General features: G+C 68.4%; 5 protein-coding genes across 5 annotated transcripts in view; 2 read left to right on the top strand and 3 right to left on the bottom strand.

The window, feature by feature from the left end:
- Positions 1-4,100: 4,100 nt before the first annotated feature.
- Positions 4,101-6,564, bottom strand: CHLNCDRAFT_35390 (hypothetical protein; the record flags this gene model as incomplete). Its single annotated transcript, XM_005847491.1, has 7 exons — positions 4,101-4,515; positions 4,825-4,913; positions 5,158-5,272; positions 5,494-5,613; positions 5,892-5,980; positions 6,195-6,338; positions 6,459-6,564. 7 exons carry the CDS (start codon positions 6,562-6,564, stop codon positions 4,393-4,395), a joined length of 786 nt encoding a protein of 261 aa, XP_005847553.1. The 3' UTR covers positions 4,101-4,392.
- A 602-nt stretch (positions 6,565-7,166) lies between these two features.
- Positions 7,167-11,446, top strand: CHLNCDRAFT_35389 (hypothetical protein; the record flags this gene model as incomplete). Its single annotated transcript, XM_005847661.1, has 12 exons — positions 7,167-7,270; positions 7,478-7,664; positions 7,881-7,997; positions 8,494-8,595; positions 8,754-8,869; positions 9,111-9,204; positions 9,444-9,552; positions 9,779-9,855; positions 10,150-10,249; positions 10,530-10,687; positions 10,886-10,954; positions 11,147-11,446. 12 exons carry the CDS (start codon positions 7,167-7,169, stop codon positions 11,207-11,209), a joined length of 1,296 nt encoding a protein of 431 aa, XP_005847723.1. The 3' UTR covers positions 11,210-11,446.
- A 1,136-nt stretch (positions 11,447-12,582) lies between these two features.
- CHLNCDRAFT_57813 (expressed protein) lies at positions 12,583-13,896 on the bottom strand. The gene is made up of 4 exons (XM_005847490.1): positions 13,677-13,896; positions 13,281-13,522; positions 12,918-13,095; positions 12,583-12,693 (listed from the first exon to the last, which is right to left on the bottom strand). The coding sequence occupies exons 1-4, from the start codon at positions 13,781-13,783 to the stop codon at positions 12,585-12,587; spliced, it is 636 nt and encodes a 211-aa protein (XP_005847552.1). The 5' UTR covers positions 13,784-13,896; the 3' UTR covers positions 12,583-12,584.
- Positions 13,897-14,385: 489 nt separating this feature from the next.
- On the top strand, positions 14,386-19,557 carry CHLNCDRAFT_23239 (hypothetical protein; the record flags this gene model as incomplete). The annotated part of the gene is made up of 16 exons (XM_005847660.1): positions 14,386-14,514; positions 14,661-14,717; positions 14,840-14,882; positions 15,055-15,273; positions 15,528-15,656; positions 15,933-16,050; positions 16,284-16,338; positions 16,593-16,690; positions 16,843-16,950; positions 17,608-17,743; positions 18,032-18,104; positions 18,282-18,404; positions 18,645-18,697; positions 18,954-18,998; positions 19,165-19,232; positions 19,368-19,557. The coding sequence occupies 16 exons, from the start codon at positions 14,386-14,388 to the stop codon at positions 19,555-19,557; spliced, it is 1,644 nt and encodes a 547-aa protein (XP_005847722.1).
- Positions 19,558-20,278: 721 nt separating this feature from the next.
- The window catches only part of CHLNCDRAFT_52248 (hypothetical protein), a gene marked incomplete at both ends in the record, with an annotated part of 12,844 nt that continues 9,703 nt past the window's right edge, over positions 20,279-23,419 (bottom strand). Inside the window, 7 exons of the mRNA XM_005847489.1 lie at positions 20,279-20,883; positions 21,260-21,344; positions 21,660-21,722; positions 22,056-22,148; positions 22,436-22,520; positions 22,814-22,912; positions 23,125-23,201. Coding sequence (XP_005847551.1) covers positions 20,279-20,883; positions 21,260-21,344; positions 21,660-21,722; positions 22,056-22,148; positions 22,436-22,520; positions 22,814-22,912; positions 23,125-23,201 — 1,107 coding nt within the window. The remainder of the gene's footprint in view (positions 20,884-21,259; positions 21,345-21,659; positions 21,723-22,055; positions 22,149-22,435; positions 22,521-22,813; positions 22,913-23,124; positions 23,202-23,419) is intronic.

Raw genomic sequence — 23,419 nt, 5'->3', positions numbered from 1 at the left:
CCCGCTTCTAAAGAAACGCGCGCCTGATGATCCGTGCGCATAGGAAAATGCTTGAATGGCGAATGCTGAGTCACAAAATGACAACGACGACTGCGCTTGTTTTGGTCTGCCCCTTGGCATGGGTGCAGTTGCAACCAGGCAGAGTTCCCAGAGCAGAGCAAGTGCAGTAGCATGGCATTGTATCGGCCTCTGCCACAGCAATGCGGGGCTCTGCATGCCGGTTCAGAGAGCTCAGCATGCTGAGTCGACGGCACCACAGGCTGCTGCCTGCAACGCCAACTGCTGCCATGGTTGCAGGGTAAGGGGTTTGGGGGGGTGTCTGAGGTGCCTGCAGGCGAGTGGATGCGCACCGACATTTGCCGCCGCACCGCTGGCAGGCGACGCCACCCATGCCGCGCAGGTGCACGCCTGTGCCCAGCATTTGACGAGGCATGTGCTCTTACAATCAAGCTTACAATCAAGGATGCATGTCGAGCGGCTGGTGGGCCTGGGTTTAAGAAGGGTGTTTCTATTTGGGGAGTTCTGTGCATGGGGCAGCAGCTGTGCAGCGTCCTGCGGCCCCGTCAAGGGTCAGGGTTCCAGTCAAGGCAAAAATTGTCAGCTCGGCTGACAGCTGGTGCGGGAGGACGTGGGAGGGTGCCGGGTCCAGGGAGGGGGAAACAAAAGAGGGGAGGGTGGCAGAGAGAGGCTGCTGGAGGAGGGGGAGACATGCTCTGAACCAACGTCGGAATGCATGTCCGCCGCCTGCTCGCAGCCAATGTAGCCCACAGCGGCAGGGCCCCGTCACTGCCAGGTGGGACGCTTGGGGGACGGGGGCCACGGGGCGCCGTAGCAGGGTGGAAGGGATCAGACGTGCAGACAAAGAAGTGGGTTTGACACAGATCGTGCACACACACATGCATTGGGAGGACAAGGTGGGAAAGCTTCGAATGTACAAATCGGGGCAAATCAGGGCATCGGGGGATACGTGAAGCATCCAGGTAGAGGTAGGGGATAAAAGGCGACGTTCTTACTACTGGGGAGAGAGGATAGGTACGCGGGTACATACAGGGGTCGTTTGGGGCGTTGACGGGGGGTTCTGCTGTGCAAGGAAGCTGCCTGTGCGGCAGCGCCCGGTGCCTCTGCGGCACCGCAGGCAGGAGCTCGTTCAAACATGTTGCGCCCCTTTCGGGGCGGCAGCAGGAGGGACGCACGGCAGGCTGGAGCGCCCATCGGGGCGGGCAGAGCGCTCGGGAGCGGAGGGGGATGGCAAGCGGTGCTTTGTGAGGGCCCCCAGGCGGGGCAAGCGGGGGAGAGGCCTAGGCAGGCAGGGAGGAGTGCCTCAGATGCCAGCAAAGATCGAGTCGAAGCAGGTGGGATCGAAGATGGCGCTGTCGTCAAACAGCAGGGGGCAGTCCAGCGAGACGTCTGGCAGGCCCAGGCAGGAGGCCAACGCGCCCCGGCCGCCGCCCGCCAGCCCCACGCCATGCGCGTGCTGCTCCGGGTGGTGCCAGTGCTCGCCCTCGTGCCCCGCCAGGTCGCCAAACAGGAACTCGCTGGCGTCGGGGGCGGCCTCGGGCGAGTTGATGGACGGCGGCTGCGGCTGCAGCTGGTGCACTCCCTGGGAGGGTGTGCGCAGGGACGGGGCAGCATCGTTGTCGGCCGCCACCGCCGCCGCAGCAGCCGCCGCAGCCGGCGGCACTGCCAGCCTCGGAAGCGGCAGCGGCTTGGCCTGCTTGGGCGGAGGCGCGGCCCGCGGCTTGGCCGGCTTGGCCCGGGCCTTGGGCTTGGGCTTGGCTGCTGCAGTGGCCGCGGCCACGCCCGCTGCTGCCTTAGGGCGTGCTGCCGCGGAGGGCGCCTGCGCCGGGGCAGGCGCTGGCGGGGTGCTACCGTTGGGGGGCGGGCCCAGGGAGAGGATGCATTGGTCCAGCCCGGCTGCCCGGCTGGAGTGGATGTACTGGTGTACCGCTGCAAGGAATCAGGCATGGCACAGGAGGTTGGTTTCAAAGAGCGTGGAGCTGCGGGGCTGGAGGTGCAGGGCTGGATGCGGGCTGGCGGGCGGACAGGGGCGGTACCGGCAGGGGCGGTACGCCCTGTGCGCGCTGCGCGGCTCGCCTGTGAACAGGTCGACTTGCGGGCAGGTGGGCCCCGGGAAGCGCAGGCTGAAGGCGGGCACAGACCAGGAAAGGGCCTTGGTGAGCGGGTTGAAGCCAAGGCTGATGCTGGCCTCTGCGGGGCCTTCGTGCCAGCACGGCACAGCCCCCGCCGCCGCAAACACCGTCAGCCGCACCGCCGCGCCGCCGGCCGTGGCCGGCCACCGCGGCCGCGCCTGCGGCTGGTGCGGCGCCTGCGGCGCCTGCGAGTCGGCTTCCTGCTCCGGCGGTACCGCCCCGGGCGTCACCGCCTCCAGCAGGCACGACACGTCATGCTCCATCCCCAGCGGGTCGCTGGCCAGGTGCAGCTTCATGCGCGGCAGCAGGGCCAGCACCGCACTGCAGCAGGCGCAGCAGGTACAGCAGGCACAGCGGGCACAGCGGGCGGTCAGCGGGGCGTCTTGGCAGACCTCCGGGACGCAGGGAGGCGTGGCGCTGCACTCATACTCATACAGCGACAGATCAGGGGGCCAGCCAAGGGCGAGCGGCGCGTGTGCAGCAGCCGGCGGCAGCGGGCCGGGCGCTCACCGCTGCGTGCACAGCGGGGTGGCCGCCTGCGCCCTGTGAGCGCTCTGCAGGGTCGCGGCCAGGGTGTGGGGGTGGCCCGAGATGCCCGCATCCTCCAGCACCTTCAGCTGCAGGTCGGCCAGCATCAGCTGCTGCTGCTGGTGGCGCTGCTGCTGCGGGGGCTGGCCCGCGGCCTGCAGCAGGGTTGGGGTGCGCGATGGGCGTTGGTGGAGGCGGCGGCAAGGGGCTGCCCTGGCGCATGCGGGGCATGGCGCTGCAGGGCGGGGCATGGAAGGGCATCGCCAGCGGAGCATGGGAGGCAAATGGGGGGCTTGCCTGGTGCGCTGTGGGCGTTGCCACCGCGTGCTGCAGGGGCGTGGGCAGCGGGGCGCCGTGGTGGGATGCCGTGTCGGTCAGCTGCGCCTGCGCCTGCTGCTGCTGCTGCTGCTGCGCCTGCTGCTGCTTGCGCGCCCCCTCCTGCCGCGGCTGCTGCCTTGCCGTCTGCTCCGCCTCCTGCACCTGCTGTGCCGGCTGCTGGTCCACAACCGCGCTGCGGCTGCCGGTGTCGGACGCGTCCTCGCCCGCCGCGGCCGCAGCCGCCGCCGCCGCAGCCGCCGTGCGCCGGCGCAGGCGCGGCCGCCGCGGCGAGCCGCCGCTGTTGCCGGCGCTGTTGGCGGCCAGCAGCCGCATCTCTGCCTCCGCCGCCTTGCGCTTCAGGCGGTACATCTTGCAGTGGCAGGAGTTGCACAGCCTGCAGGGCAGGGGCACGCCAGGGGCAGGCTTGTTAGGTAGGGCCAAGGAGCTGCGGCCGCCGCCGCATCCCGCTGCCGGCGGCTGTGACCCCTGGCGGGCGCTGCGGGGTCTCCCCCGCCGCCAAGCGGTCCCGATCATCCGCAGGGGGCGGCGGCACCGGGTATTGACGAACCAGGGAGCCTCAGGGAGGCGACTGCCTCGCAGTACACCATGCGCATGCCACATGCCGAGCAGGCGGGGCTCTGCGGGGCTTCTGGCGGCGCCGATCATCGCCCAGGAATCTTACCTGCACCCTGTGTCCGGGCAGCGGCGGAAACTGGACGCTCGGTGCGTCCCACAGACATCGCAGCCCGAATCATCGAACTTTTCACGCCTCCCATTCGCCTCCCAGGAGCTCTTGGATCCCTGGCCGCTCGGTGACATCGGCCGGGCGCGCCGTCCCCCACGGGCAGCGGGTGTTGGGGGTTGTAAGGGCTGTGCGTGCGGGGGACTGAGGTTGCCGCTGTCCCCTGCTAGCTGAGGGGCATTGAAACCAGGAATGAAGTGGTGGGCGCGCGGTATCAGCGCGGATGGTGGGAGAGGAGGGATAAGGGCAGCGTGTGAAGGTGCTGGCCAGCTGCAGTGCTGGCACAAGTTACCGCCCCCAGGGCCTCGCCCTCGCCCCCGAATTCCGCCCACGCAAGCCTGGCATTGGTGCAAGAGGGATTGGGGCGCTGCAAGCCAGTTACAGGCGCAGAGGCTGGTGGGCTGCGGCTGGCCGGGGCGCAAGGCGATGCGCCGCCGCAAGCTCAGGGGTGGCAGCTCCGCCAACGGGGAGCCCAAAACAACTCAGGCCCCACCGCAGCAGTCTGCAGGAGGCGCCGGCAGGGTTGAACCCTTGCCCGGCGGCCTCCCGGCGCGGGGAGACGGGAGACCGGGGCGCGCTCCAGGCCTGGCCCCGCGCTCTGGCCGCGCGGCGCATGTCCTTAGCGGCCGTGCGCGCTCACTCCACCACAGCACATCAAGTGCTGTCGGCCACCTTCACAATCTCGCGGGTCACGTAGTCCCGAGCCACCCCCTGCTGCTCATCGTAGTCGGGGTCGCGGGAAATACGGTCAGCGCGCCGCGCCTTGTCCGCCTCCACCTGGAGGCGAGGAGGAGCGGGAAAACGCAACGAGGCGCGCGGGATTTCGGGCAGGATTCCACGAAGGGATGGCGAGGCCCCGTCGCCGGGCCGGCGCAGGGAGCTGCCCACGTGCGCCCAGGCAGGCAAGCGCAGGGCGGGCTGCTTCAGCGCATCGCAGCAAGGAAAGGCAGGTGGGCTGGGAGAGGAGTGGACATGGCTGCCGGGCCAGCAGCCAGCCGGCCCCTCGCGGCCAGGCAAGGCAGCAGCCATCCCGCCAGCCATCCCCCAGGCAGGCAGGCAGGCAGGCAGGCTGGTGTGCCTCCCCACCTCCTCAAACGACTTGGCATTCTCCTCGGCGTGCAGCAGCGCCAGCTGGCTGTACGAGTCCGCGGCGGCGCTCACAAATTGCACCTCGTCTGCGGCAGGCGTGGCAGGTGGGGAGGGAGGACGGGGGAGGGGCCGGGGGTCAGTGCATGCCACCAGGGCTGCATGCACGCCAGGCTGTCACGGCGGGCCTGGCAGAGAGAAGCACAGGCGGTGGCTGTGACGGGTGGGGCGGCTACCGCGCGCGGCAGCAGGCTGCAGGCGGCGGCTGGCACGGGCCGCCCCAGTTTCTGGATTTCTTCACACGCAGGACCAGCAGAGGCGGGTGCCACCTACCCTCAATGAGATTGCGCAGGAACTTGGCTGGGCTGCCCGCCCACACCTGGCCGCTGGGGATGACGGTGCCTGGCGGCACCAGCGCCCCCGCGGCCACCACAGACTTGCTCTCAACCTAGGGGATGGCAGGGGAGCGGAGGGGGCGAGGGGGCGGCAGGGTCATGTGAGCGCACCAGGGCCAGAGCACACCGGTATCCGGCCTCCCCAGTGACGCAGCACACCAGAGTCGAGGGTGCCTCCCAGCCAGCACGCCCTAACCAGCCGCACAACCCTCCCTGCGGGCCTCCCACCCGCTGCCGTTTCCGTCCCCGGCAAAGGGTTTGGGGTGCCCCTCACCTTGGCCCCATCCATGATGACTGCCCCCATGCCCACCACCACACAGTCCTCAATGGTGGCGGCATGGATCGTGGCCCCCGGACCGATGGTCACATTGCTGCCGATCTGGGTGGGCAGCGCCTGCAGCGGGGCGGGGCAGGGGGTGGAGGGGGGCACGGGGAGAGCTGGGGCCTCGGCTGCCGGCGGCATGGGAGCAAGGGCGTCGTGCATGGCCGGGTGCAGCAGGGTGCGGTGCTAGCGGCTTCAGGCTTGGCCACTGGGCCCCCGTGTGCCGGCCCCGGTGGCCTGGCCGCCGCAACGCAGCCATGCCCCAGCGTGCAGCAGCAGCAGCACTGGGTGTGCTGCGGCAGACACCCCCCCCACACACATGCTGGCAGCGCAGCTCCCCGGCCACCCACCTTGCCAGCCATGTTGTGCTTGGCAACATGCACCAGTACATTGTCCTGCACGTTGGTGCGGTCCCCAATCACCACGCTGTTCACGTCACCTGGCAGGACAGGGGGCGCAGGGGAGAGCTGTTTGGGCAGGCGTAGCCGACGAGGGCTGGGGCAGCGAGGGCCTGCTCATGCGGAGTTGTGGCTGCAGCTCTGCCCGTGTGTGCTGCCTCCAAATTGCATCCCAGTGAGCCAGCAAGCAGCAGCCGCCGGATAGCTAGCATCAGGGCACAAACCACGGCCAGCCGGAGGCAGCGCGCCACTCACCCCGCACCACGGCGCCATACCAAATGGAGGCGCCGCTGCCAATCTTGACGTCCCCCACCACGCTGGCATTGGGCGCCACAAACACGCTATCCGCCAGCTGCGGCCGCTTGCCGGCAAAGGCCTGCACGCTCTGCGCCTTGTTCACTGCAGGCAGGAGCGGGGCCGAGGGTCGGGAGGTGTGGCGGGGCGGCGGCGGTGGGGTCTGGCACAACATTCGCGCAGCGGCGGCTGTCAATCGCGCCTCCGATCGAGGACACTACTCACAGGTCTCCTTGTAGGCGCCGCTGCCCTGCACGGCGCTCCCCAAGCCGTCCAGCGCCCGCCCAAGCCCCCGCAGCAAGCCGGCGGTCGCCCTGGTGAGGACAGACATCGCTGCGGGGCACAGGAATTAGCTGCCCACCGCAGCTGCTGCCCAGGGGTCTGCTCGCGGCGGGGAGGCTCAGCGGGGTGGGTGGGCGACGCCCCAGCTGGTGTAAACCGCGGTGATGAGGCCTCCTTTTCGCGATGGTGCTACGGGTTCCCTGCAGGGAGCTTTTCTCCAGGGAGCTTTCCCAGCCACGTCGGCACGGAGTCAAAGGCACTCAGCAGCGTGAGGGTGGGCGAGGAGCGATCGACAGCTGATCGGGCAGCGTGGAGCAGCGCCCGGCCGCGTGATCACCGCCCCTCGCGATCCTGAGAGCTCTTGGCGGCCCTCTCTGCCGCTCGACCAGACCCTGCTGTCCAGCAGTTGTCCAGGGCCTGCCCCGACGCTGTTGCTGCGGCGCGTAGGCCAGGCGCGCAGCTCGGCGGCCTGTGGCACGCGCTGAACAGCGCGCCAGCCGGCTGAGCGCGCTGAGCGGATCGTCGGAGGCATCTGGTGAGCGGGTAGCCGGCCCCTGACCGCCCAGAATAGCGCCCTCCGCCGCCGCTGCTGACCCCGCCCCTGCCGCCGCTGGCCTCCTGCAGCCCCGAATAGAGGCAGGCGGCAGCAGGATGGCGGGTCCGCTGGCCGTTTGCAACGAGTCGCTGGGCGCCCTGTACTTCATCAACGGCCGGGGCGATGTGCTCATACAGCGCATCTACCGAGACGACATTGAGTGAGCCCGCTGTGCACCCTGCTCTTGGGACCCCAGCGCAGCGGTCTTTGCGTTTGCTGCGCGGCTGCGGCGCCTGCCATCGTACGCTGGTGCTCGTGCCGCGGCCCACCCTCAGCTGCTGCTGCTGCTGCTGCCGCCCACCTCATCTCCCACCTCCCACCTCCCATCCCGCTCTCCTCCCCGCTCCCCTTCCCACCTCCGCCGCAGGCGCAACCTGGCCTCAGCCTTCCGCAGCCACGTGATCAACAGCCGGGAGACGGACGCCGCCAGCCTGGCGCCGGTGCGCCAGTTTGGCGACGCCTCCTACGTCTACCTGCGCGCCGGCAACGTGTACCTGCTGGCGATCACCAAGCGCAACAGCAACGCCTTGATGATCATGCAGTTCCTCAGCAGGGTGGGTCCCGCTTGGATGGCAGCGTGCAGCAGACTCCCCGCCGCACGCTTCGGCTGCCGCCGCGTGCTGCAGCTTCGCGCCGCTCACCGGCTGCCGCACCGCTGCCGCGCCGCGGCCACGCATGCACCGGTCGATGCAACACAATGCGCCCGCTCCAGGCACGCCACTCATGGGCCCCACCCGCCTCCCACCCACCCGCCCGCCTCCCACCTGCAGCTGGTGGACCTGGTGCGGGCGTACTGCCAGGGCGAGTTCAGCGAGGATGTGGTGAAGGGCAACTTTGTGCTCATCTACGAGCTGCTGGATGAGGTGCTGGACCACGGGTACCCGCAGGTGGGCGGGTGGCTGGGTGGCAAGGTGTGGCGTGGATCACATGATGACGCACACTTCTCTCCTTTCTGGTGTGTGTGTGTGTGTGTGTGCGCGCTCTGGGGCACGGGCACCCTCAGGTGGGCGGCCGGTGTGGCGTGGCGTGGATCGTGCCTTCCTCGGGGGAGAGGAAAGGGGCCAAGAGTGTGGGCGGTGGTGGCGGTATTGGGGCTGCGCAGCGGGCTGCTGCTGCGACCGGTGTGCTGCTGCGCAGCACCGCCCCGGCTGCTGCGCCTGGGCTGGTGCCTGCCTGTCCCAGCCCTGCTGCCCTTCTTTCCTCTCCCGCAGGTCACCGACCCCTCAGTCATGAAGTCCTTCATCTTCCAAAAGGTGGGAGCAGGAGCGGGCCCAGCTGCCGGTATCCTGCGGTGCCGCACGCCCATGCGCGGTGGCGGCAGCGCCGCAGGGGTTGCCCCCCTGCTGCCGGGCGTCTGGGCCAACGGCGGGTGTGAGCGCCGAGCCGCGGCTGCTGCTGCTGCTGCTTGTTGTCGTGCTGCAGGGCTGGGTGACTCCTGCCACCAAGAAGAAGCGGGAGGCGGAGGCGGCAAACGCAACGCTGCAGGTGCTGGCCATGGCGGCAGTGCAGGCCTGCGGCAGCCTGCCCTGTTCCCAGCACACGCATGCCTACAGAACTGCACCCACCCCAGCATCTGCCTCCCCACACACTCCCACCTGCCCCGCACACCACACACGCCACACATGCCCCGCACCGCGCCGCAGGTTACGGGCGCAGTGGGGTGGCGCAAGGAGGGGCTGCGCTACAAGAAAAATGAAGTGTTCCTGGACGTGATAGAGAATGTCGACATGCTGATGAGCGCGCAGGCAGGGCGGCCGCTGTGCATGCTGTGCATGCTGTGCCGCGCTGCTGGGCTGTCGTGACCAGGGCGCGTGCCGGTTTTTTGCACTTGATGAATCCACTTGATGAATGGAGTGGTGGCACCGGGCGGTGCACAACACGCCGCATGCACCGGCGGGACGCGATTTCCCGGCACGCGCCCTGGTCACGGCAGGCAGGTGGCTGACCGCGGCCCCACTCCCTTGCCTGCCGACCCCGCCTGTCCCGTCCGCGCAGGGCAGCGTGCTGCGGTGCGAGGTGCAGGGCAGGCTGGTGATGAAGGCGTTCCTGAGCGGCATGCCCGACATCAAGCTGGGGCTCAACGACAAGCTGGAGGTGCGGGCCTGCCATGTCACAGACCCTTGCCTGTGCCTGTGTTGGATAGGCACGGCACCCTGGGCCGTGCATCCGCCTGGCTTGGATGGATGCTCTGCCGGGCGGACGGCTCCTCTTTTTGTTCGTGCGAGCAGCAGGCGGATAGCAGCATACCAGAGCTGCTGTCACGCGCCTGGCGCTCGGCTCCACATGCGCGCTGCCTGGGCCGCCGCCGTTCCTCCTGCTCTCCCCCTGCCCAGGATGTGACTTTCCACCCCTGCGTCAACCTGGGCCGCTTCAACGCCGAGAAGGTGGTGTCGTTTGTGCCGCCGGACGGCGAGTTTGAGCTGATGAAGTACCGCTGCACCGGTAGGTGGAAAGCGCCGGACTGCCGCGAGTGACGCTGCGCCGCCGCCACCCCTGCCGCGGCTGCCGCCACCTCCGCCGCCACCTCCGCTCTGCTGCTGCTGCTGGCGCTGCCGGTGCTGCCGCGCGCCACGTTGCCCGTCGGCCGCCGGGACTGACTCGCGCTGTTGCTGATGCCCACGGCGTCTGAGCATTGTGCTGCCTGCCGCGCCCGTCTGCGCGCGTGCAGAGGGCATCACGCTGCCCTTCAAGGCGGTAGCGCTCATCCAGGAGCACGGCCGCACGCGGCTAGACGTCACAGTCAAGGTGGGTGCGCCTGGCTGGCAGTCCTTGCCTGGAGGGAGCAGGGAGCGTAGGGGTTGGAGGCCTGTAGGCAGCCGTGGGCCCAGGCCTGGAGGCAGGCGGGAGCGCATGCAGCAAACGGGTGGCTGGGCAGCCGGGCCGTGCCGCGCCATCGGGCAGGGATCGCAGCGTGCAGCGCCCGGCGGTGTGGCTGCGCCCGCCCGCAAGAGGCTGCCTCGCCGTGACCGGCCCCTGTCACCAACCCTGCATGCCCAGCGCCCGCCACACCCGCCTCGCCTCCCCTCCCTGCCCCCGCAGGTCAAGAGCACCTTCCCCGTGAAGCTGTTTGCCACCAACATGGTGGTGCTGGTGCCGGTGCCCGACCAGACTGCCCGCGCCTCCTTCAACATCACCGCAGGTGATCGGCCTGCTGTTACGGTTTGTGCACGCTTTACGCCTTGCTGAGGCAAGGAATCGGCCGGCCAAGCGGCACGCAGGAGCAGCTGAGCGGTGCTGGTTGTAGGGAGGCCAGCGGGCAGGCAGGCACCTCCTGCATGCCCGCTGGCAGCGGACCGGGCCAAGGGAGGCCAGGCAAAGGCAGCAGGGAATGAGTCGCGCGCCGTGCTCATGCACCTCACGCACCTCACCGCCCACACACACACACCCGCCACTGCCCTGCATCCTTTGCCCACCCGCAGGCAAGGCCAAGTACGACCCCAAGCGCCACGCCCTGGTGTGGAAGCTGAAGAAGTTCCCCGGGGAGACGGAGCACACCCTGGCGGCCAGCGTGGAGCTCATCGCCACCACGCGCGACAAGAAGCCGTGGAGCCGGCCGCCGCTGTCCATGAGTTTCCAGGTGGGAGAGGGCTGGAAAGGAGAGGGCGCCGCAGGCCGGCCAGGCGCGGCAGGCACGCTGCAGGGCAGGGTGGCCTGGTGCGAGTGGTGCACTGTCTGGCTGGGCCGGCCGATGAGGTGGGGTGCACGCAGCTGGGTGCGTATACACCCAGGGTATACCATTCCTAGTACGTTGCGCCGGCGTCCTTCCCCTCTGCAGGTGCCCATGCACAGCGCCAGCGGGGTGCGGGTGCAGTACCTCAAAGTCTGGGAGAAGAGCAGCTACAAGGTGGGTGGCTCGGCTGCTAGAGCGCGTCTGCTTAGCTGAGCTTACAGCGTGGTCTGTGCATTCTTTATGTTGGGGGCTGCCAGAGAGCGGCCCACCGTAAGGCGGTAGATACCTCGAGGTATCTTACCCTGGGAGAGCCCTCGCATAGCTGCTGGCTTTAACTCATGCTACCCCAGCACCTTGCTGCCGCAGGTAGACAAGTGGGTGCGGCGCTTGCTACGTGCAAACCCAGGAGACTACGAAGTGCGGCTGTAGGCCCCAGCCCCTGTGCTTCGGCGGCAACAGCAGCGCCAGTTCCGGGCCGCAGCTGCGGCAGGGCACAGGCAGCACGGGTTTGGGGCAGCAAGCATGCATGGCAGGGACTTTCTGGGCTCCTGGGCTGCTTCGCTGTGAGCCGACCGGCCTTGGTTTGCAATCGGCGTGGGCAAGGCCAGCGCATCTTTTACGGTTGTTGACGCAGTGGTCAGCATTCACTGTACCCTTTGAACTTTGAACCTTGCATTGATGAGAAGGAACAGGGGCTGGGGCACGCAAGGGAGGGGAGGTGGGGGGGGCGGCGGCTGCAGCCCCTTGCAAGCGGTCGGGGAGAAGGAAAGCGTTGGCTCCGCTGGGCGCTGAGCGAGCACCACCCAGGCGCACACGGCAAGCTGTGGGCATCCTCACTCCTTCCTCGGCCTGCCCGAGCCCGGTGGCGGAAGATGCGCGGCATGGGACCGCCAGCCTGGGCCTGAGCCAGGTGGAGGGAGCGATGCGAGTGGTGTAGAGGTGGTTCATCGAGACTCTGCCCGCGGCGCCGTGCCGGAGCAGTTCGTGAATGCATGGAGGCCACCAGCAGCCTGGTGGATAAAGTCGGGCTGCTAACCGATGGCAGCTAACCGATGGCAGGTGCGGTGGGGGCTGGGCTGGCAGACTGCAGGGCGACTAGGGACGCGGCGTGCTGCGGCAGGCAGTGCAGGGAGCCGGGGAAGCACCTTAGCGGCATGACGAGATACGATAGCGTTACGTGTTCCTTCAAGCATCAAATCGAACGAGAATGAGGAATGCATGCGGGTTTTGGTTTTGGGGATGCCAGGCGATGAGAAAAAGGAAAGCAAGACAACCCATCATCAAAAGCCCCAGCCCAACAGATTGGGCACTGCCATCCACACCCCATCAGGCAACAGCCTGCCAGCTCACTACCCGCGCCGCTTGGCGACGCCAGTCAGCACCGCGCGGCACGCGCTGGCCCGCTGGCCCCGCCTTGCCGCCGCGCGCTGTGCCCGCTGCAGGCTGCGCTCCTTCCTGGCCGCCGCCGCCGCCACCGCGCGCAACCTGGCCGCAGCCTCCCTCTGCTTCTGCTCCTGCTTGCGTGCAGCGGCGGCCCGCTTGATCTCGGCAGCCGCGGCCCGCGCAGCCTGCTCCTACGCCTTGGCTGCCGCCCGCTCCACCTTCTGCCGCGCTGCCGCTTTCTTCTTGCGCGTGGCCTCCTTTTGGGCTGCCGTGGGCTGCTGCTTCTTGGGGAGCAGCTTCTTCAGTAGCCAGCTGGCCGCGGCGGCGTTGCGCTCGCGCTGCGCGTGCCGCCGCGCCGCCAGCCGCTCCTTCTCCCTCCAGGCCGCCTGCTTCGCCGCCGCCTCGCGCTGCCCCTCCTGCGTCAGCTCGCTGCGCCACTCCTGTAGCCTCTCCTGCTGCCGCTTGAAGCTCTGGGCCCGCTCCTTGGTGAGCAGCCCTCGCTCCAGCAGTTCCTGCATCGAGCCGCGCACCTGCGGCAGCCACAGGCCGGCAAGGCGCGCCAGGGGAAGGCGAGCGCATTGAGGAGGCAAAGGTAAAGGAGGGGGCGGGCAGGGGTAGAGTGGGAGAGGTATGGGAGCCAAGCAAAAGGGAAGCAAAAGGGCGTGCGCTCAATGGCCGCACGCCAGCAAAGCGCTTGTGCCTGGCGGCAGCGTGGCTGTCGGCAGCGGGCCGCGCTTGGCGCCAGCTTGAGCACCCTGGCTGGCCGCTGGCTGCAGGCAGCTCCCTCTTGCTTGCCTTGTTGCGCACATACTTCTGCACCGCATTGACCTCCTCCAGCCCGCATGCCGCCAGCCACTTCACTGCGGGGCGCTGCCACAGCTTGAGCTGCGGCAGGTTCCAGCGGTGGTTGCGCAGCTTGCTGTCGGTGCAGCCTGCGGGACGTGAGGACAGCAGGGGGCGAGGAAAGGAGGGGGGTTGAGGGCATGGAGCGGTTGTGTTCAGGGGAAGGACGGTGCTGGCCAGGCGTGGTCGGCATCGCGCTGACCATGCCATGCCTGCATGATCCTGCAGCAGTGGGACAGGCAAGCTGCAGGCACGCACTGGCAGTTCGGTTCACCTTTGGAGCGCAGCAGCAGCCAGAGGGTGGCGTAGTCGTAAGCCAGCGCCGCCTCCACCTCGCTTTCAAAGGCGTGGATGGCGAAGAAGGGTGGCTCGCCGACTCGGTATATGTCGATCATCTTTGGAGGCGCCTTGCCCGCCGCGGCCGGCGGCGCCACCACCACCGCGCTCCACTCCGGCCGCGGCATCCAGTCCTTCTGGATGGCACGCCCTGTCTGGTAGTACCAGATGCCTTTGTACCTGGTGCAGGGCAAGGGGCCAGCCAAGTGTGGGCAACCACTGGAGGCCATGCGGCGACGAATGGCGGCGAGGTGGGGGCTCCTGAAGGACTAGTCCAGCCCGCAATGCCTCACACCCTAGGTCGGGGACCCTATCCAGCCAAATGCCGACTCACTTCGACTTCTTGCCGGCCTCAGCAGCGGTCTGGTCGAGATAGTCTCGTGCGCCGGCGCTCCTCACGGCGTTCCTCACGGAGTCCGCCGTCATGTACTTACCGCGCATCGTGGGTGATTATTCAGCGTTGGGTGGGTAACCAGCGAGGGAAACCTAGCGCGCTGCCCCGAAATCGGCTACAGGTTTCGTATACCTGAACCAGGGCTTTGAATAGGCTCTGCAGTCACAGGAGATGTGGGTTTGGGGGCTGCAAGTTCAATATGATGTGGTGGGAGGTGCATGGAACAGCGCAGCATTCTCAGCGCGGCCACCGCCCTTGATGCGATGCGGCAGAGCTTTGAAGTGCCCTTTTAAATAAACTGGATTTGCCATGGACATGCACTGCGTGTGTCAACCCTCAGCAGGAAGCCATGTGACCGTGGCATGGCTCTGCGAAACTCAAGGGGGGCGGCCGCTGCCAGAGCGCTAGCGCCGAGGCGGGACCGGTCCGCCGCCTCGCTGGCAGAGGTGCTTGGCGGCCACCCCTACCACAACACGCTAACTGGCGCCCGTCCATCGGCAGTCGCGGTCCCGCCAGTCTCCTGCTGTGCTGTGCAGACTGAAGACTGCAGCCTGCTCGATCAGCGCTACAAAGTAGCACCTGCCTCCGGGCCTTCAAGGGCTGCCGTGCTCGTGCTACTCCTCCCCAACAGCGCGGTATAATTGTAAACATGGCAGGGGCCGTGCACATAGGCTCCGCTGGGAGGGCCGAGGATTACCAGGGCCAGGGCCTGTCCGCGTATGTGGTCTTGGTCTGCATCGTGGCCTCCCTGGGCGGCTTCCTGACAGGCTACGACCTTGTGCGCGCTCCGGACATTTGCTAGCCCTACCGGAGGGTTGCCGCCGCCGCTGCCGCAGCCGTTGCCGCCGCCGCTGCCGCCGGCCAGGTGTCACATCAGCGCTACGCCTGAGGTGTCATGGCCGTTGCACCACCCCCTGCGTGCAGGGCGTCACCGGGGGGACGGAAGCCAACCCGAACTTCCTGCAAAAGTTCTTTCCCTCGGTGCGCACACCTGGGCGGTGCTTGTCGGCAGCCGCACGTTGCCCCGATCACGTACGGAAGCGCTGCCTGCCATGGCCATGCCTACCTGCCTTCTTCGCCCTGCCTTTCCCTGCACTCCGCAGGTGTACGAGGAGAAGCAGAGCTCCGAAATCAGCAACCCGTACTGTGAGCGGGGCCGCCTGCCTGCAGCCAGCAGGCGCCCGCGCCCCGCACCCTCGTGCGGCGCCCCGAGCACTGCTTGCAGACACACCTGCGCACCCGCCGCACGCCTCCCCACCACACCCACCCACGTGAAACGCACCATGCCGCTGCCCCGCGCCCCAACCCCTGCCTGCAGGCAGGTTCAACGACCAGATGCTGCAGCTCTTCACCTCCTCCATCTACCTGTCCGCCGGCCTCGCCTGCCTGCTGAGCGGCCACCTGACGCGCACCCGCGGCCGCAAGCTGGGTGTCTTCCTGGGCGGCCTCTGCTTCATGCTGGGATCCATACTCAACTGCGTGGCGGAGAACCTGGCCACGCTCATCTGCGGGCGCCTCATCATGGGCCTGGGCATAGGTGAGCTCAAGCTGCTGCAAGGTCGGGAGGCTGCTGCAAGGTTGGGGAGGCGGGCAGGTGGAGGCGTGCGCGCCGGGCCGCGCTGCGCCTCGGCGCTTTGGGCCCTGCGGGGGGCAGTGCACCGCTTCAGCCGTGCACCGCCGGCCGCGCCCGGGGTGTGCCCAGCCTGCGCCCGCATGCCCACACATACATGGCGCCCCGCACCGATATCGCCGCCGCGTCTTGCCTCCCGCGCCTCCCCGCCGCCGCCGCAGGGTTTGCCAGCCAGGCCATCCCCATCTACCTGACAGAGGTGGCCCCCGCGCGGCTGCGTGGCGGCGTCACCGTGATGAATGCGCTGGCCATGGTGCTGGGCATTCTCGTGGCCCAGCTCATGAACTACGGTGCGGCAGGGGAGGCACTGGGAGGCACTGGGAGGCACCGCAGAGGAGGCTGCTCGGCGGGCACAGCCCTCTCATGCCGGCCGCAGCACCGCAGCCGGGCCCGCAGCATTCGCCTGCTCCTCGCGGGTGTGGCAGCCAGGCAGCCGGCGACGCCTGCGCGGCGCCGCGCAGCCTTCCTTCCCCTCGCGCCGGCAGCCGGTGGCGCCGCCGGCGGGCCTGCCTGCCGCCGCCTGCCTGCCTGCCTGCCGCCCACCTGTCCCTGCCTGCGCGCTGCAGCTCTGCGCGACTGGCCGGAGAGCTGGCGCCTGACCCTGGGCCTGCCTGCGGGGCCCGCCCTCGTCATCTGCCTCACCATTCCTTTCCTCCCCGAGTCACCCAACTCACTCATACAGAGGTGAGCCCGGCATGCCTTTTCTCAGCTGCCCTGCTGCGCGAGGGCAGCGGCTCACGCCAGCCCTGGCCTGCACACGAGCGCAGGCAAGGGCGGGCTCCTCCCCAGCAGGTGCACCATGCCGCTGCGCCTGCCAGCAGCCGGTGCACCCTGCTGTGCTACCAGCCAGGCAAGCTGCAGCACGGGGTCATGACAGCGTCGCTGCTGGCCTTGTCGCCCCGCCCGCGCACTTGCAGGGACCGGCGGGAGCAGGGGAGGAAAGTGCTGGAGAAGATCCGCGGCGGCGGCGACGTCGATGTGAGCTGCCGCTCAGCAGCGCTGCTGAGCTGCCAGGGCCAGGCCTGGCGGTCGGCGCCTCAAACCACAGCAGGAAATGCCTGCCAGGGGACAGCACTGGGTAGACACTCTTTCAAACCCTCCTGGGGAGGCCGAAAGCTCCCAAGCTCCCTGGCTGCTGCCATGCCCCTACCATGCGGTCACTTGCGCCATCCTTTTACCTCGCCTTCCGTTCGGCCCCTAACCCATCCCATGCTCCACCCGTGGAGGTGAGCGCTGAGTACGAGGACTTGTGTGAGGCGGCTGACAATGCCACCAAGATCACGTACATGCAGTCTTGGACGTTGCTGGGAAAGCGGCAGTACAGGTGGGCAGGCCACGCGGTACAGGCGGCAGGCGGCATCGCTATGCCGACCCCTGCTGCCCCCCTCGCACACGCACATGCACGCACAGCCCGTCACACCAAAGCGTGCATGCACGCACACCCCGTCGCACCAAAATGTCGCACCATTGCCGCAGGCCGGCGCTCGTGCTGGGCAGCGCCATGCCTTTCTTCCAGGCGATGACTGGCTACGCTGCGGTAATAGTTTTTGTGCCTATCTTCTTTACGACGCTGGGAGATACACAGTGAGTGAACAGCGCAAGCTGGCGCCTTGCGTTGCGCAGAATGCTTTCGGTGCCACCCTGTTATCGGCGGTCCGCCGCCGGCTGCCTGCTCTCGCCACGCCCCAACCGCCCCACAAAGCTCCAAAAGGAGGGTTCATTTCCTAGGAAGGGCCCTAAAACCGAGGCCCGCCTCTTCCTAGGAAGGAACAGCTCAGATAGTCAGCGCCAAGCGAGGGTCGGATCCTAGCGGCGGCCGCGGGCGGCGGCGCCCAGCTGGCATCCGATTTTTCAGTTCCTTCCGAGTTGTCCGATGGGAGGCAGCAAAACGTGTGCCTCAACTTGTGTGGTCCAAATTTTGGGAGGTTTAGTTCAGCAGCATCATGCCAAAAGAGCGGCGCGCCGGGAGCGGTGCCGCCAGCTCATCGTTGCCTTCAATTTTAAGGCTCTAGCTGTTTAGGGTCTCCCTGCTGCTCATTTTCTTAGCTTAGGTTGATGCGAGACTGAGTGTAGGTGTCCAGCTTTTTTGGAGGTCTGGCTGCCGCACAGCCGCAGGCTGGCTGCGCGCCTTAGGGTACCCCAGTGGTTCGTGCCACATGGACGGAGTGCACGGTGTGGTCACACCGTGCCGCGCCCTCCCCAGCACTCACCCGCCCACCCCTCCTCCCCACCCCACTGCAGCGAGGAGGCACTTCAGAAGGCCCTCATCATCTCCGGGGTCAAGATCGCCATGACCCTGCTCTCCATGGTACTCGTGGACCGCCTGGGGCGGCGCGTGCTACTGCTGGAGGGAAGCATCCAGAGCGCCGCCTCGCTGGTGCGCGGAGCGTGGGCGTGGGTGCCTGGCTGTGCGGCATACGATGTGCCGCCGCCTGGCTGGCAGGCTTGCTGCGGCCGACGGCGGTCGGGTCGTGCAAAGCGGGCTCAGCGGGCATAGCAGGCACTGCGTGCAGCCGGGGCCGTGCCAGCCCGCCAGCCCGCCAGCAGCCCGGCACCAGTCCCAGCCAACCCGCTTGCCTGGCGGCTCAGCCTGCCAGCCGCCAGGCAGCACGCCACACTCCAGCTCAACCCTGCCCCTGTGCCCTGCCGCGGCCGCCGCTCTCAGATGGCGACGGCGGGCGTGGTGGGCTGGGCGTTCAACACATATGGGGAGGACCTCCCCGATTCCGTGGGCATAGGTGAGCTGCCTTGTTGTGAGAGAGCAGCGTGCCGGCTGCTGTGTTCTGAAGCTGAGGCGGAGGCGGTTATGAGGCACTCCTTGCCACCCATGCGGCAAACCAACCCGCTGTCCTTTCTTCTTCTTCTTCTCCCACAACCCGCCCCACATCCCGCCTACCACATCCCGCCCACCCCAGCCGTGCTCATCACCATCTGCTTCTACGTGGGAGGCTACTCCACGTCCTGGGGCAGCCTGGCGTGGCTGGTGGCGGCGGAGGTGGTGCCTCTAGAGACGCGCGCAGCGGGCTTCTCCCTCGGAAGTGAGTGCGGCCTATACTAATAGTAGCTTGATGGCTCATGGCCAGTTAGCTGGCTGCTACATGCAGCATCAGCAGATGGCTGGAGGCAGCCTTGCCGCCTGCCTGTGGCGTGGCGTGGGGGTGCATGCAGCGGGCGCACCGGTAGAGTGCCCTGTTGCCGGCTGGCTGGCCTGCCCCGCTGCACTCGCTGGCTGTTTACCATGCATGTTACCATGCTGCTTTGACCCCCTTTTTTTGCAGTTGCCATCTATTATGTCGTCACCTTTGTGCTGAGCCAGACGTTTCTGTCCATGGTGGGCCGGCACCTGGGCCGCGCCTGCATGCTTATAGCTGGCATTAGCTGGCATTAGCTGGCCCTCTGCCGCCGCTCCAGCCGCCGCAGCGCAACCCGGCCCCTGCTGCTTGCACTGCGCATGCGGGGCCGCTGTGGCCTGCCCACCACCTCCCCCAGCCGGTGCCAGGCCGCCGCTGCCGCTGCCACAGCTGCACTACCTGCCGGCAGTCCTCCTGAACATGGTTTCCTGGCCGCCCGCTGGCGCTGCGCTGCAGCTCTGCGCACTGGAGTGGGGCATATTTGTGTTTTATGGAGGCTGGGTGAGCCGTCTGAAGACTGCCGCACGAGTGGCGAGGCACCTGGCATGCCGCTGCGGGTCCCCTGTCGCCTGCCGCTGTGCTGCCACCGCCGCCACGCCGCCGCCGCCACCGCTGCCCGCTGGCCAACCCGCTGCGCCTGCTTGCCTTCCGCGACGCCGCCCTGCAGATCATTGCCATGTCGGCGTTTGTTGTGCTGCTGCTGCCGGAGACGAGGGGGGTGCCAATCGAGGAGATGTGAGTAGGGCCACACTGGGGGGCGTTGACGCGACGCTAGCGCTGTTCTTTTCGCGCTGCTTGGAGCTCGTTCCCCTGCCCATCTGCCCTTGTGCGAAACCTGCCTGCATGGCCGGCCGCCTGCTCCTGCTGCAGGTATGTTGTGTGGGCCAAGCATTGGTTCTGGAAGCGGGTAGTGGGCGAGGCGGGCCAGCAGATGCTTCAGCTGGAGCGCCAGCGCACAGCCACCCGCGCGCTGTCGCGGCAGGAGCGCGGCGCAGGAGCCGAGGCGGCCCCCGAGGCTGCAGGCGGCCACGGTGCGCTGGGGCCCAACAGGCCTGCCTGACCCGCTGCCTGACCCCCTGGCTACACTGCCTGCGCGCCTGCCATGCCGCTGCGTTGCCGTGCCCTGGCCTGCGGCGCTCGGCTGCATCATCTGCTTGTCCTCTGCCGCCTCAGCCTGGCATGACTGCGCAACCCCCATGCAGCAGCCGGCGGCGGTGCGTCGTTCAAGGATGGCAAGGAGGACAGCGCCAGCGACGGCTAGGCACTGTACATGTCGAGCCCGGGACCCCCCGACCCTCCCAGCCGGCGGGCTCACACTCACCACAGGCTATTTGAACAAATAAACATGCATCCAACCAGCGCATGCCGATGTGAACATTATGCGGCAACTGCTGCCACCCACGAGCATTCTTCATTTCCCCCTGGTTGCGGCACCCCGCCACACTGCACGCGCCACCTGCAGCGCACTTTCAGCACTTGTACATCTGCTGATCGCCTGCCACTTTCGCTTACTGCCTTTCATTCTTTTCGGTTCGCTAGAAAAGGACGAGCCTCCTCCTTTTGATGTGTAAATCAGGGCACCAGCTGTGTACCCAATTGCAAGCCGTGCGTGTTTACATGCATGGCTCAGCACACACAGGTGGGTTGGGCTCAGCACAGAGCAAAGCACACAGCAGCAACGCAACCAGCTGGGGTGGGGTGCCACGAGCTACAGCATGAAAACAAATGAGCATAAGGGAAGCCCGCCGGGGACAGGCACCGAGCTCGGCTCAGCCACGGCATCACCGCCGCCCCCTGCCGCGCGAATCGCTGCGGTCGCGCCGGCGCCTGTCCTCGCCGCTCCTGCCGGCGCCGCGCTCCCGCCTGTCCTCGCGGCTGGCGCTGCGCCGCTGCACGCGCTCCCGGCTGTCCCGCCGCTGCACCCGCTCGTCGCGCCGCCGCTCGGCAAGCTCGCGGTCGGAGCCGGGGCGGCCGTTGAGAGGCGGCTCCTCCCTGCCACCGGCGGCACCGGCGCCGCGCCGACGCTCGGCCGGCGGCGGCGAGCTGCGCCCGCCGCGCTCGGCCACCGGCGGCGGCGGCGAGCGGCCGCCGCCCTTGCTCTTGCCCTTGCCGCGCGCCGGCTCCTCCTCGCCCTCGCTGCTGCTGCTGCCGCTGCTGTCGTCGCTGCTGCTGCTGCCGCTGCTGGATGATGAGGACGAGGAAGAGCCCGAGCCGCTGCTGCTGCTGCTGCTGCTGGAATCGGAATCGGAATCCGAGGATGATGATGATGAGGAGGAATCGCTGTCGCTGTCGCTGCCGCTGCCGGCGGCGGCGGCGGCGGCCGCCTGCTGCGCTGCCAGCATCTTGGGCAGGTTCTTGAGCACCTCCCGCATGCTGTCGGTGAGGCCTGCGGGGCAGCAGCCAGGCGCAAGGCGGTGGTGGCGGCAGCTCCGGTGAGCAGGCTCCAATGGGAACAGGAAAGAAAGGAAAGAAGCAAAAGAAAGAATAGGATGAGGAGGGGAGGCGCAGGCGGATGGGAGAGGGCGAGGCCCGGCAGCCAGCCGCCGGCAGCGACAGCCGGAGCGGCATGCATGGCCGGCTGGCGGCCTAGGTGGCATGCAGCCCCAGCCAGCCCCCAAAGGGTCATGCGCGGCCCGTGCCAACCAAGCACGCGTGTGTGCCAGCCTCGACAGCCAGCCTCGACTGCCAGCCCACCCCCCGTGCCCGCACACGGCAGCAGCGCCAGCGCCCCCGGCACGGCCCCGCGGCGCCGCCCAGCGCACCTCCCAGGCCGATGGAAGTGAAGAAGTTGATGGCGAAGCGCATGTTGCGAGGGGAGTCCCGCGGGAACACGCCCATGAACCAGTCCTGCGGTACGGGAGGGGACGGTACTGTTGGGGCGGTACCATCAGCAGTACAGTTCAGCACGGCCACTGACGCCATCGGCAGCTGGACGCAAGCGTGCCGTGCAGCGTGCGGGTGCGGCGCACGGCCGGCGCACGCGGTCCAGGCCAGGCCAGGCCAGCAGCAGGGCAGGGGCTGCAGGCGGCGGGCCGGGCCGGCTGGCGGCCAGCCGGGCGCCAGGTTGGCGGCACCACACAGCACAGCATGGCTCGTCCCCCACCCGAACCCAACACCCGGCATGGCATGGCTGCCCCACCGGGCACCGCAACCTGCCCGCACCTGGCAGGTGGGGTCGTTGAGGCGCTTGTTCAGCTGCATCAGCCCCATCGTTTCAGCCAGCTCCTGCAGGCATGGCACACACAGGCGGGGAGGGAGAGCAGGCAGGGGAGGGGGGCAGTCAGAGGCTGCGACTGCTGCGGTGGGCCGTCGAGAAGAAAGCACGGGAAGAAAGCGCACGAGGCACACGGATCGGGGAGCGGCGGCGGCGCGCAGGCAGGGCACAGCGCCGCGGCAGGAGCGCGCTGCGTGGGGCGGCGTGGACTCCAAGCCGGAAACAATCGGCAGGCGCAGGCAAGCAGCAGGCACGCGCAGGCCAGCGCAGGCAAGCGGCAGGAGCGCGCCGGCAAGCGGCAGGAGCGCGCTGCACAGGGCAGCGTGGTCAGGGCAGGCGCAGACAGGCGCAGGCAGGCTCAGGCGCCGCGCCTGGAACAGGATCTTGATGAAGATGCGGGAGGAGGAGGTGGTGTCCTCCTCGGTGAGGCGGATGACCTGGCAGTGGGACAGGAGGGGGCAGGCAGGCAGGCGGGGTGGTTGAGTGGTGCGAGGTGTGTGGTAGGCAGGGGCAGGGGCAGGGTGGTTGGGTGGCGTGGAGCGTGTGGATGGCAGGGGGGCAGCAGGCGGGGTGGCCGAGTGGTGTGGGGGTGGCAGGGCAGGAGCCGCGCAGGCTGCGCCGTCCCCCAGATGCAGCCGCCGGCGCATCGCGGCGTAGGCCCCGCCACACCACCCCCCACCGCGCTGCCAGCTACCGCAGCAGCCCACAGCCCCGGCAGCCCCACCTGCATGACGGCCCAGGGTATGGCGTCTGTGGTCAGCAGGTGGGCAAACAGCTTGGCAGTGTTGCGCAGCTTGTTGGTCTCTAGCCTGCGGGGCAGGAGCAGAGCAGGAGCGGTGGCGGTCGCGTCAGCGGCGGCGTCGGTGGCGGCAGGCGGGGCGAGGTGGTTGCGGCGAGGGTATGTGCGGGCGTGTGCGGGAGTGGCGGGTGGCTGGGGAGGCCGCCGGGGAGGCAGCTGAGCGGCAGGCGAGGGAGGAGACGTGACCAGCGCACGCCCAGCCCAGCCCGCGCGCCCACGCCCAGCCACGCCCCACCCCCACCTGCGGATCAGCCGGTACTGCTGCACACCCGCATGTGACAGCTGGTACCGCTGCACACCCACCTGTGGATAAGCTGGTACTGCTGCACAAAGGCCTCCGAGAAGCAGTCGGCGTACTCGCGCTTGTACTTGCAGAAGCGCTCGCCCAGCAGCGCGTAGTACCTGCGGGGGAGGGTGGGTGGGCGGGTGGGTGGGTGCGTGGGTGACCGGAGGCGGCGGCTTGGTGCGCGAGGCGAGTGTCGTGCCATGCGGGGCCACAAGGCAGGCAAGGGAAGGGAGCGGCCGCCGTGCCACGATGGCACAGCCTCGGCCAGCCGTCGCCCTGGGCCTCCCGCTGCACCTCCCGCTGCACACCCCTCAACCCCGCCCCTCACTTGATGAAGGTCTTCTCATTGGAGCAGCACTCTATGATCATGGTGGTCAGCTCCATCTCCAGCCCGGCGGGGATTCCCTGCGGGGGGCGGAGGGCGGGCGGGCAGGCAGGCAGGGTGAGAGGGTGTGCAGCGGAGAGGGCCTGGCGGCAGCGGGGCTGGGGTGAGGTGGATGGCAGGCAGGCATGCAGGCAGAGCAATGTCAGCGCACATCCCCCAGCGCGCCCCGCTGACAAACCACGCCGACAAACCACCACACCAGCCCCATTGTGTCCTCTGCCTCTGCCCCCCCCCCCCC

The sequence above is a fragment of the Chlorella variabilis genome (assembly GCF_000147415.1).
Source record: "Chlorella variabilis unplaced genomic scaffold CHLNCscaffold_10, whole genome shotgun sequence".
Taxonomy (NCBI): domain Eukaryota; kingdom Viridiplantae; phylum Chlorophyta; class Trebouxiophyceae; order Chlorellales; family Chlorellaceae; genus Chlorella; species Chlorella variabilis.
This window is presented reverse-complemented; position numbering and strand designations above follow the sequence as displayed.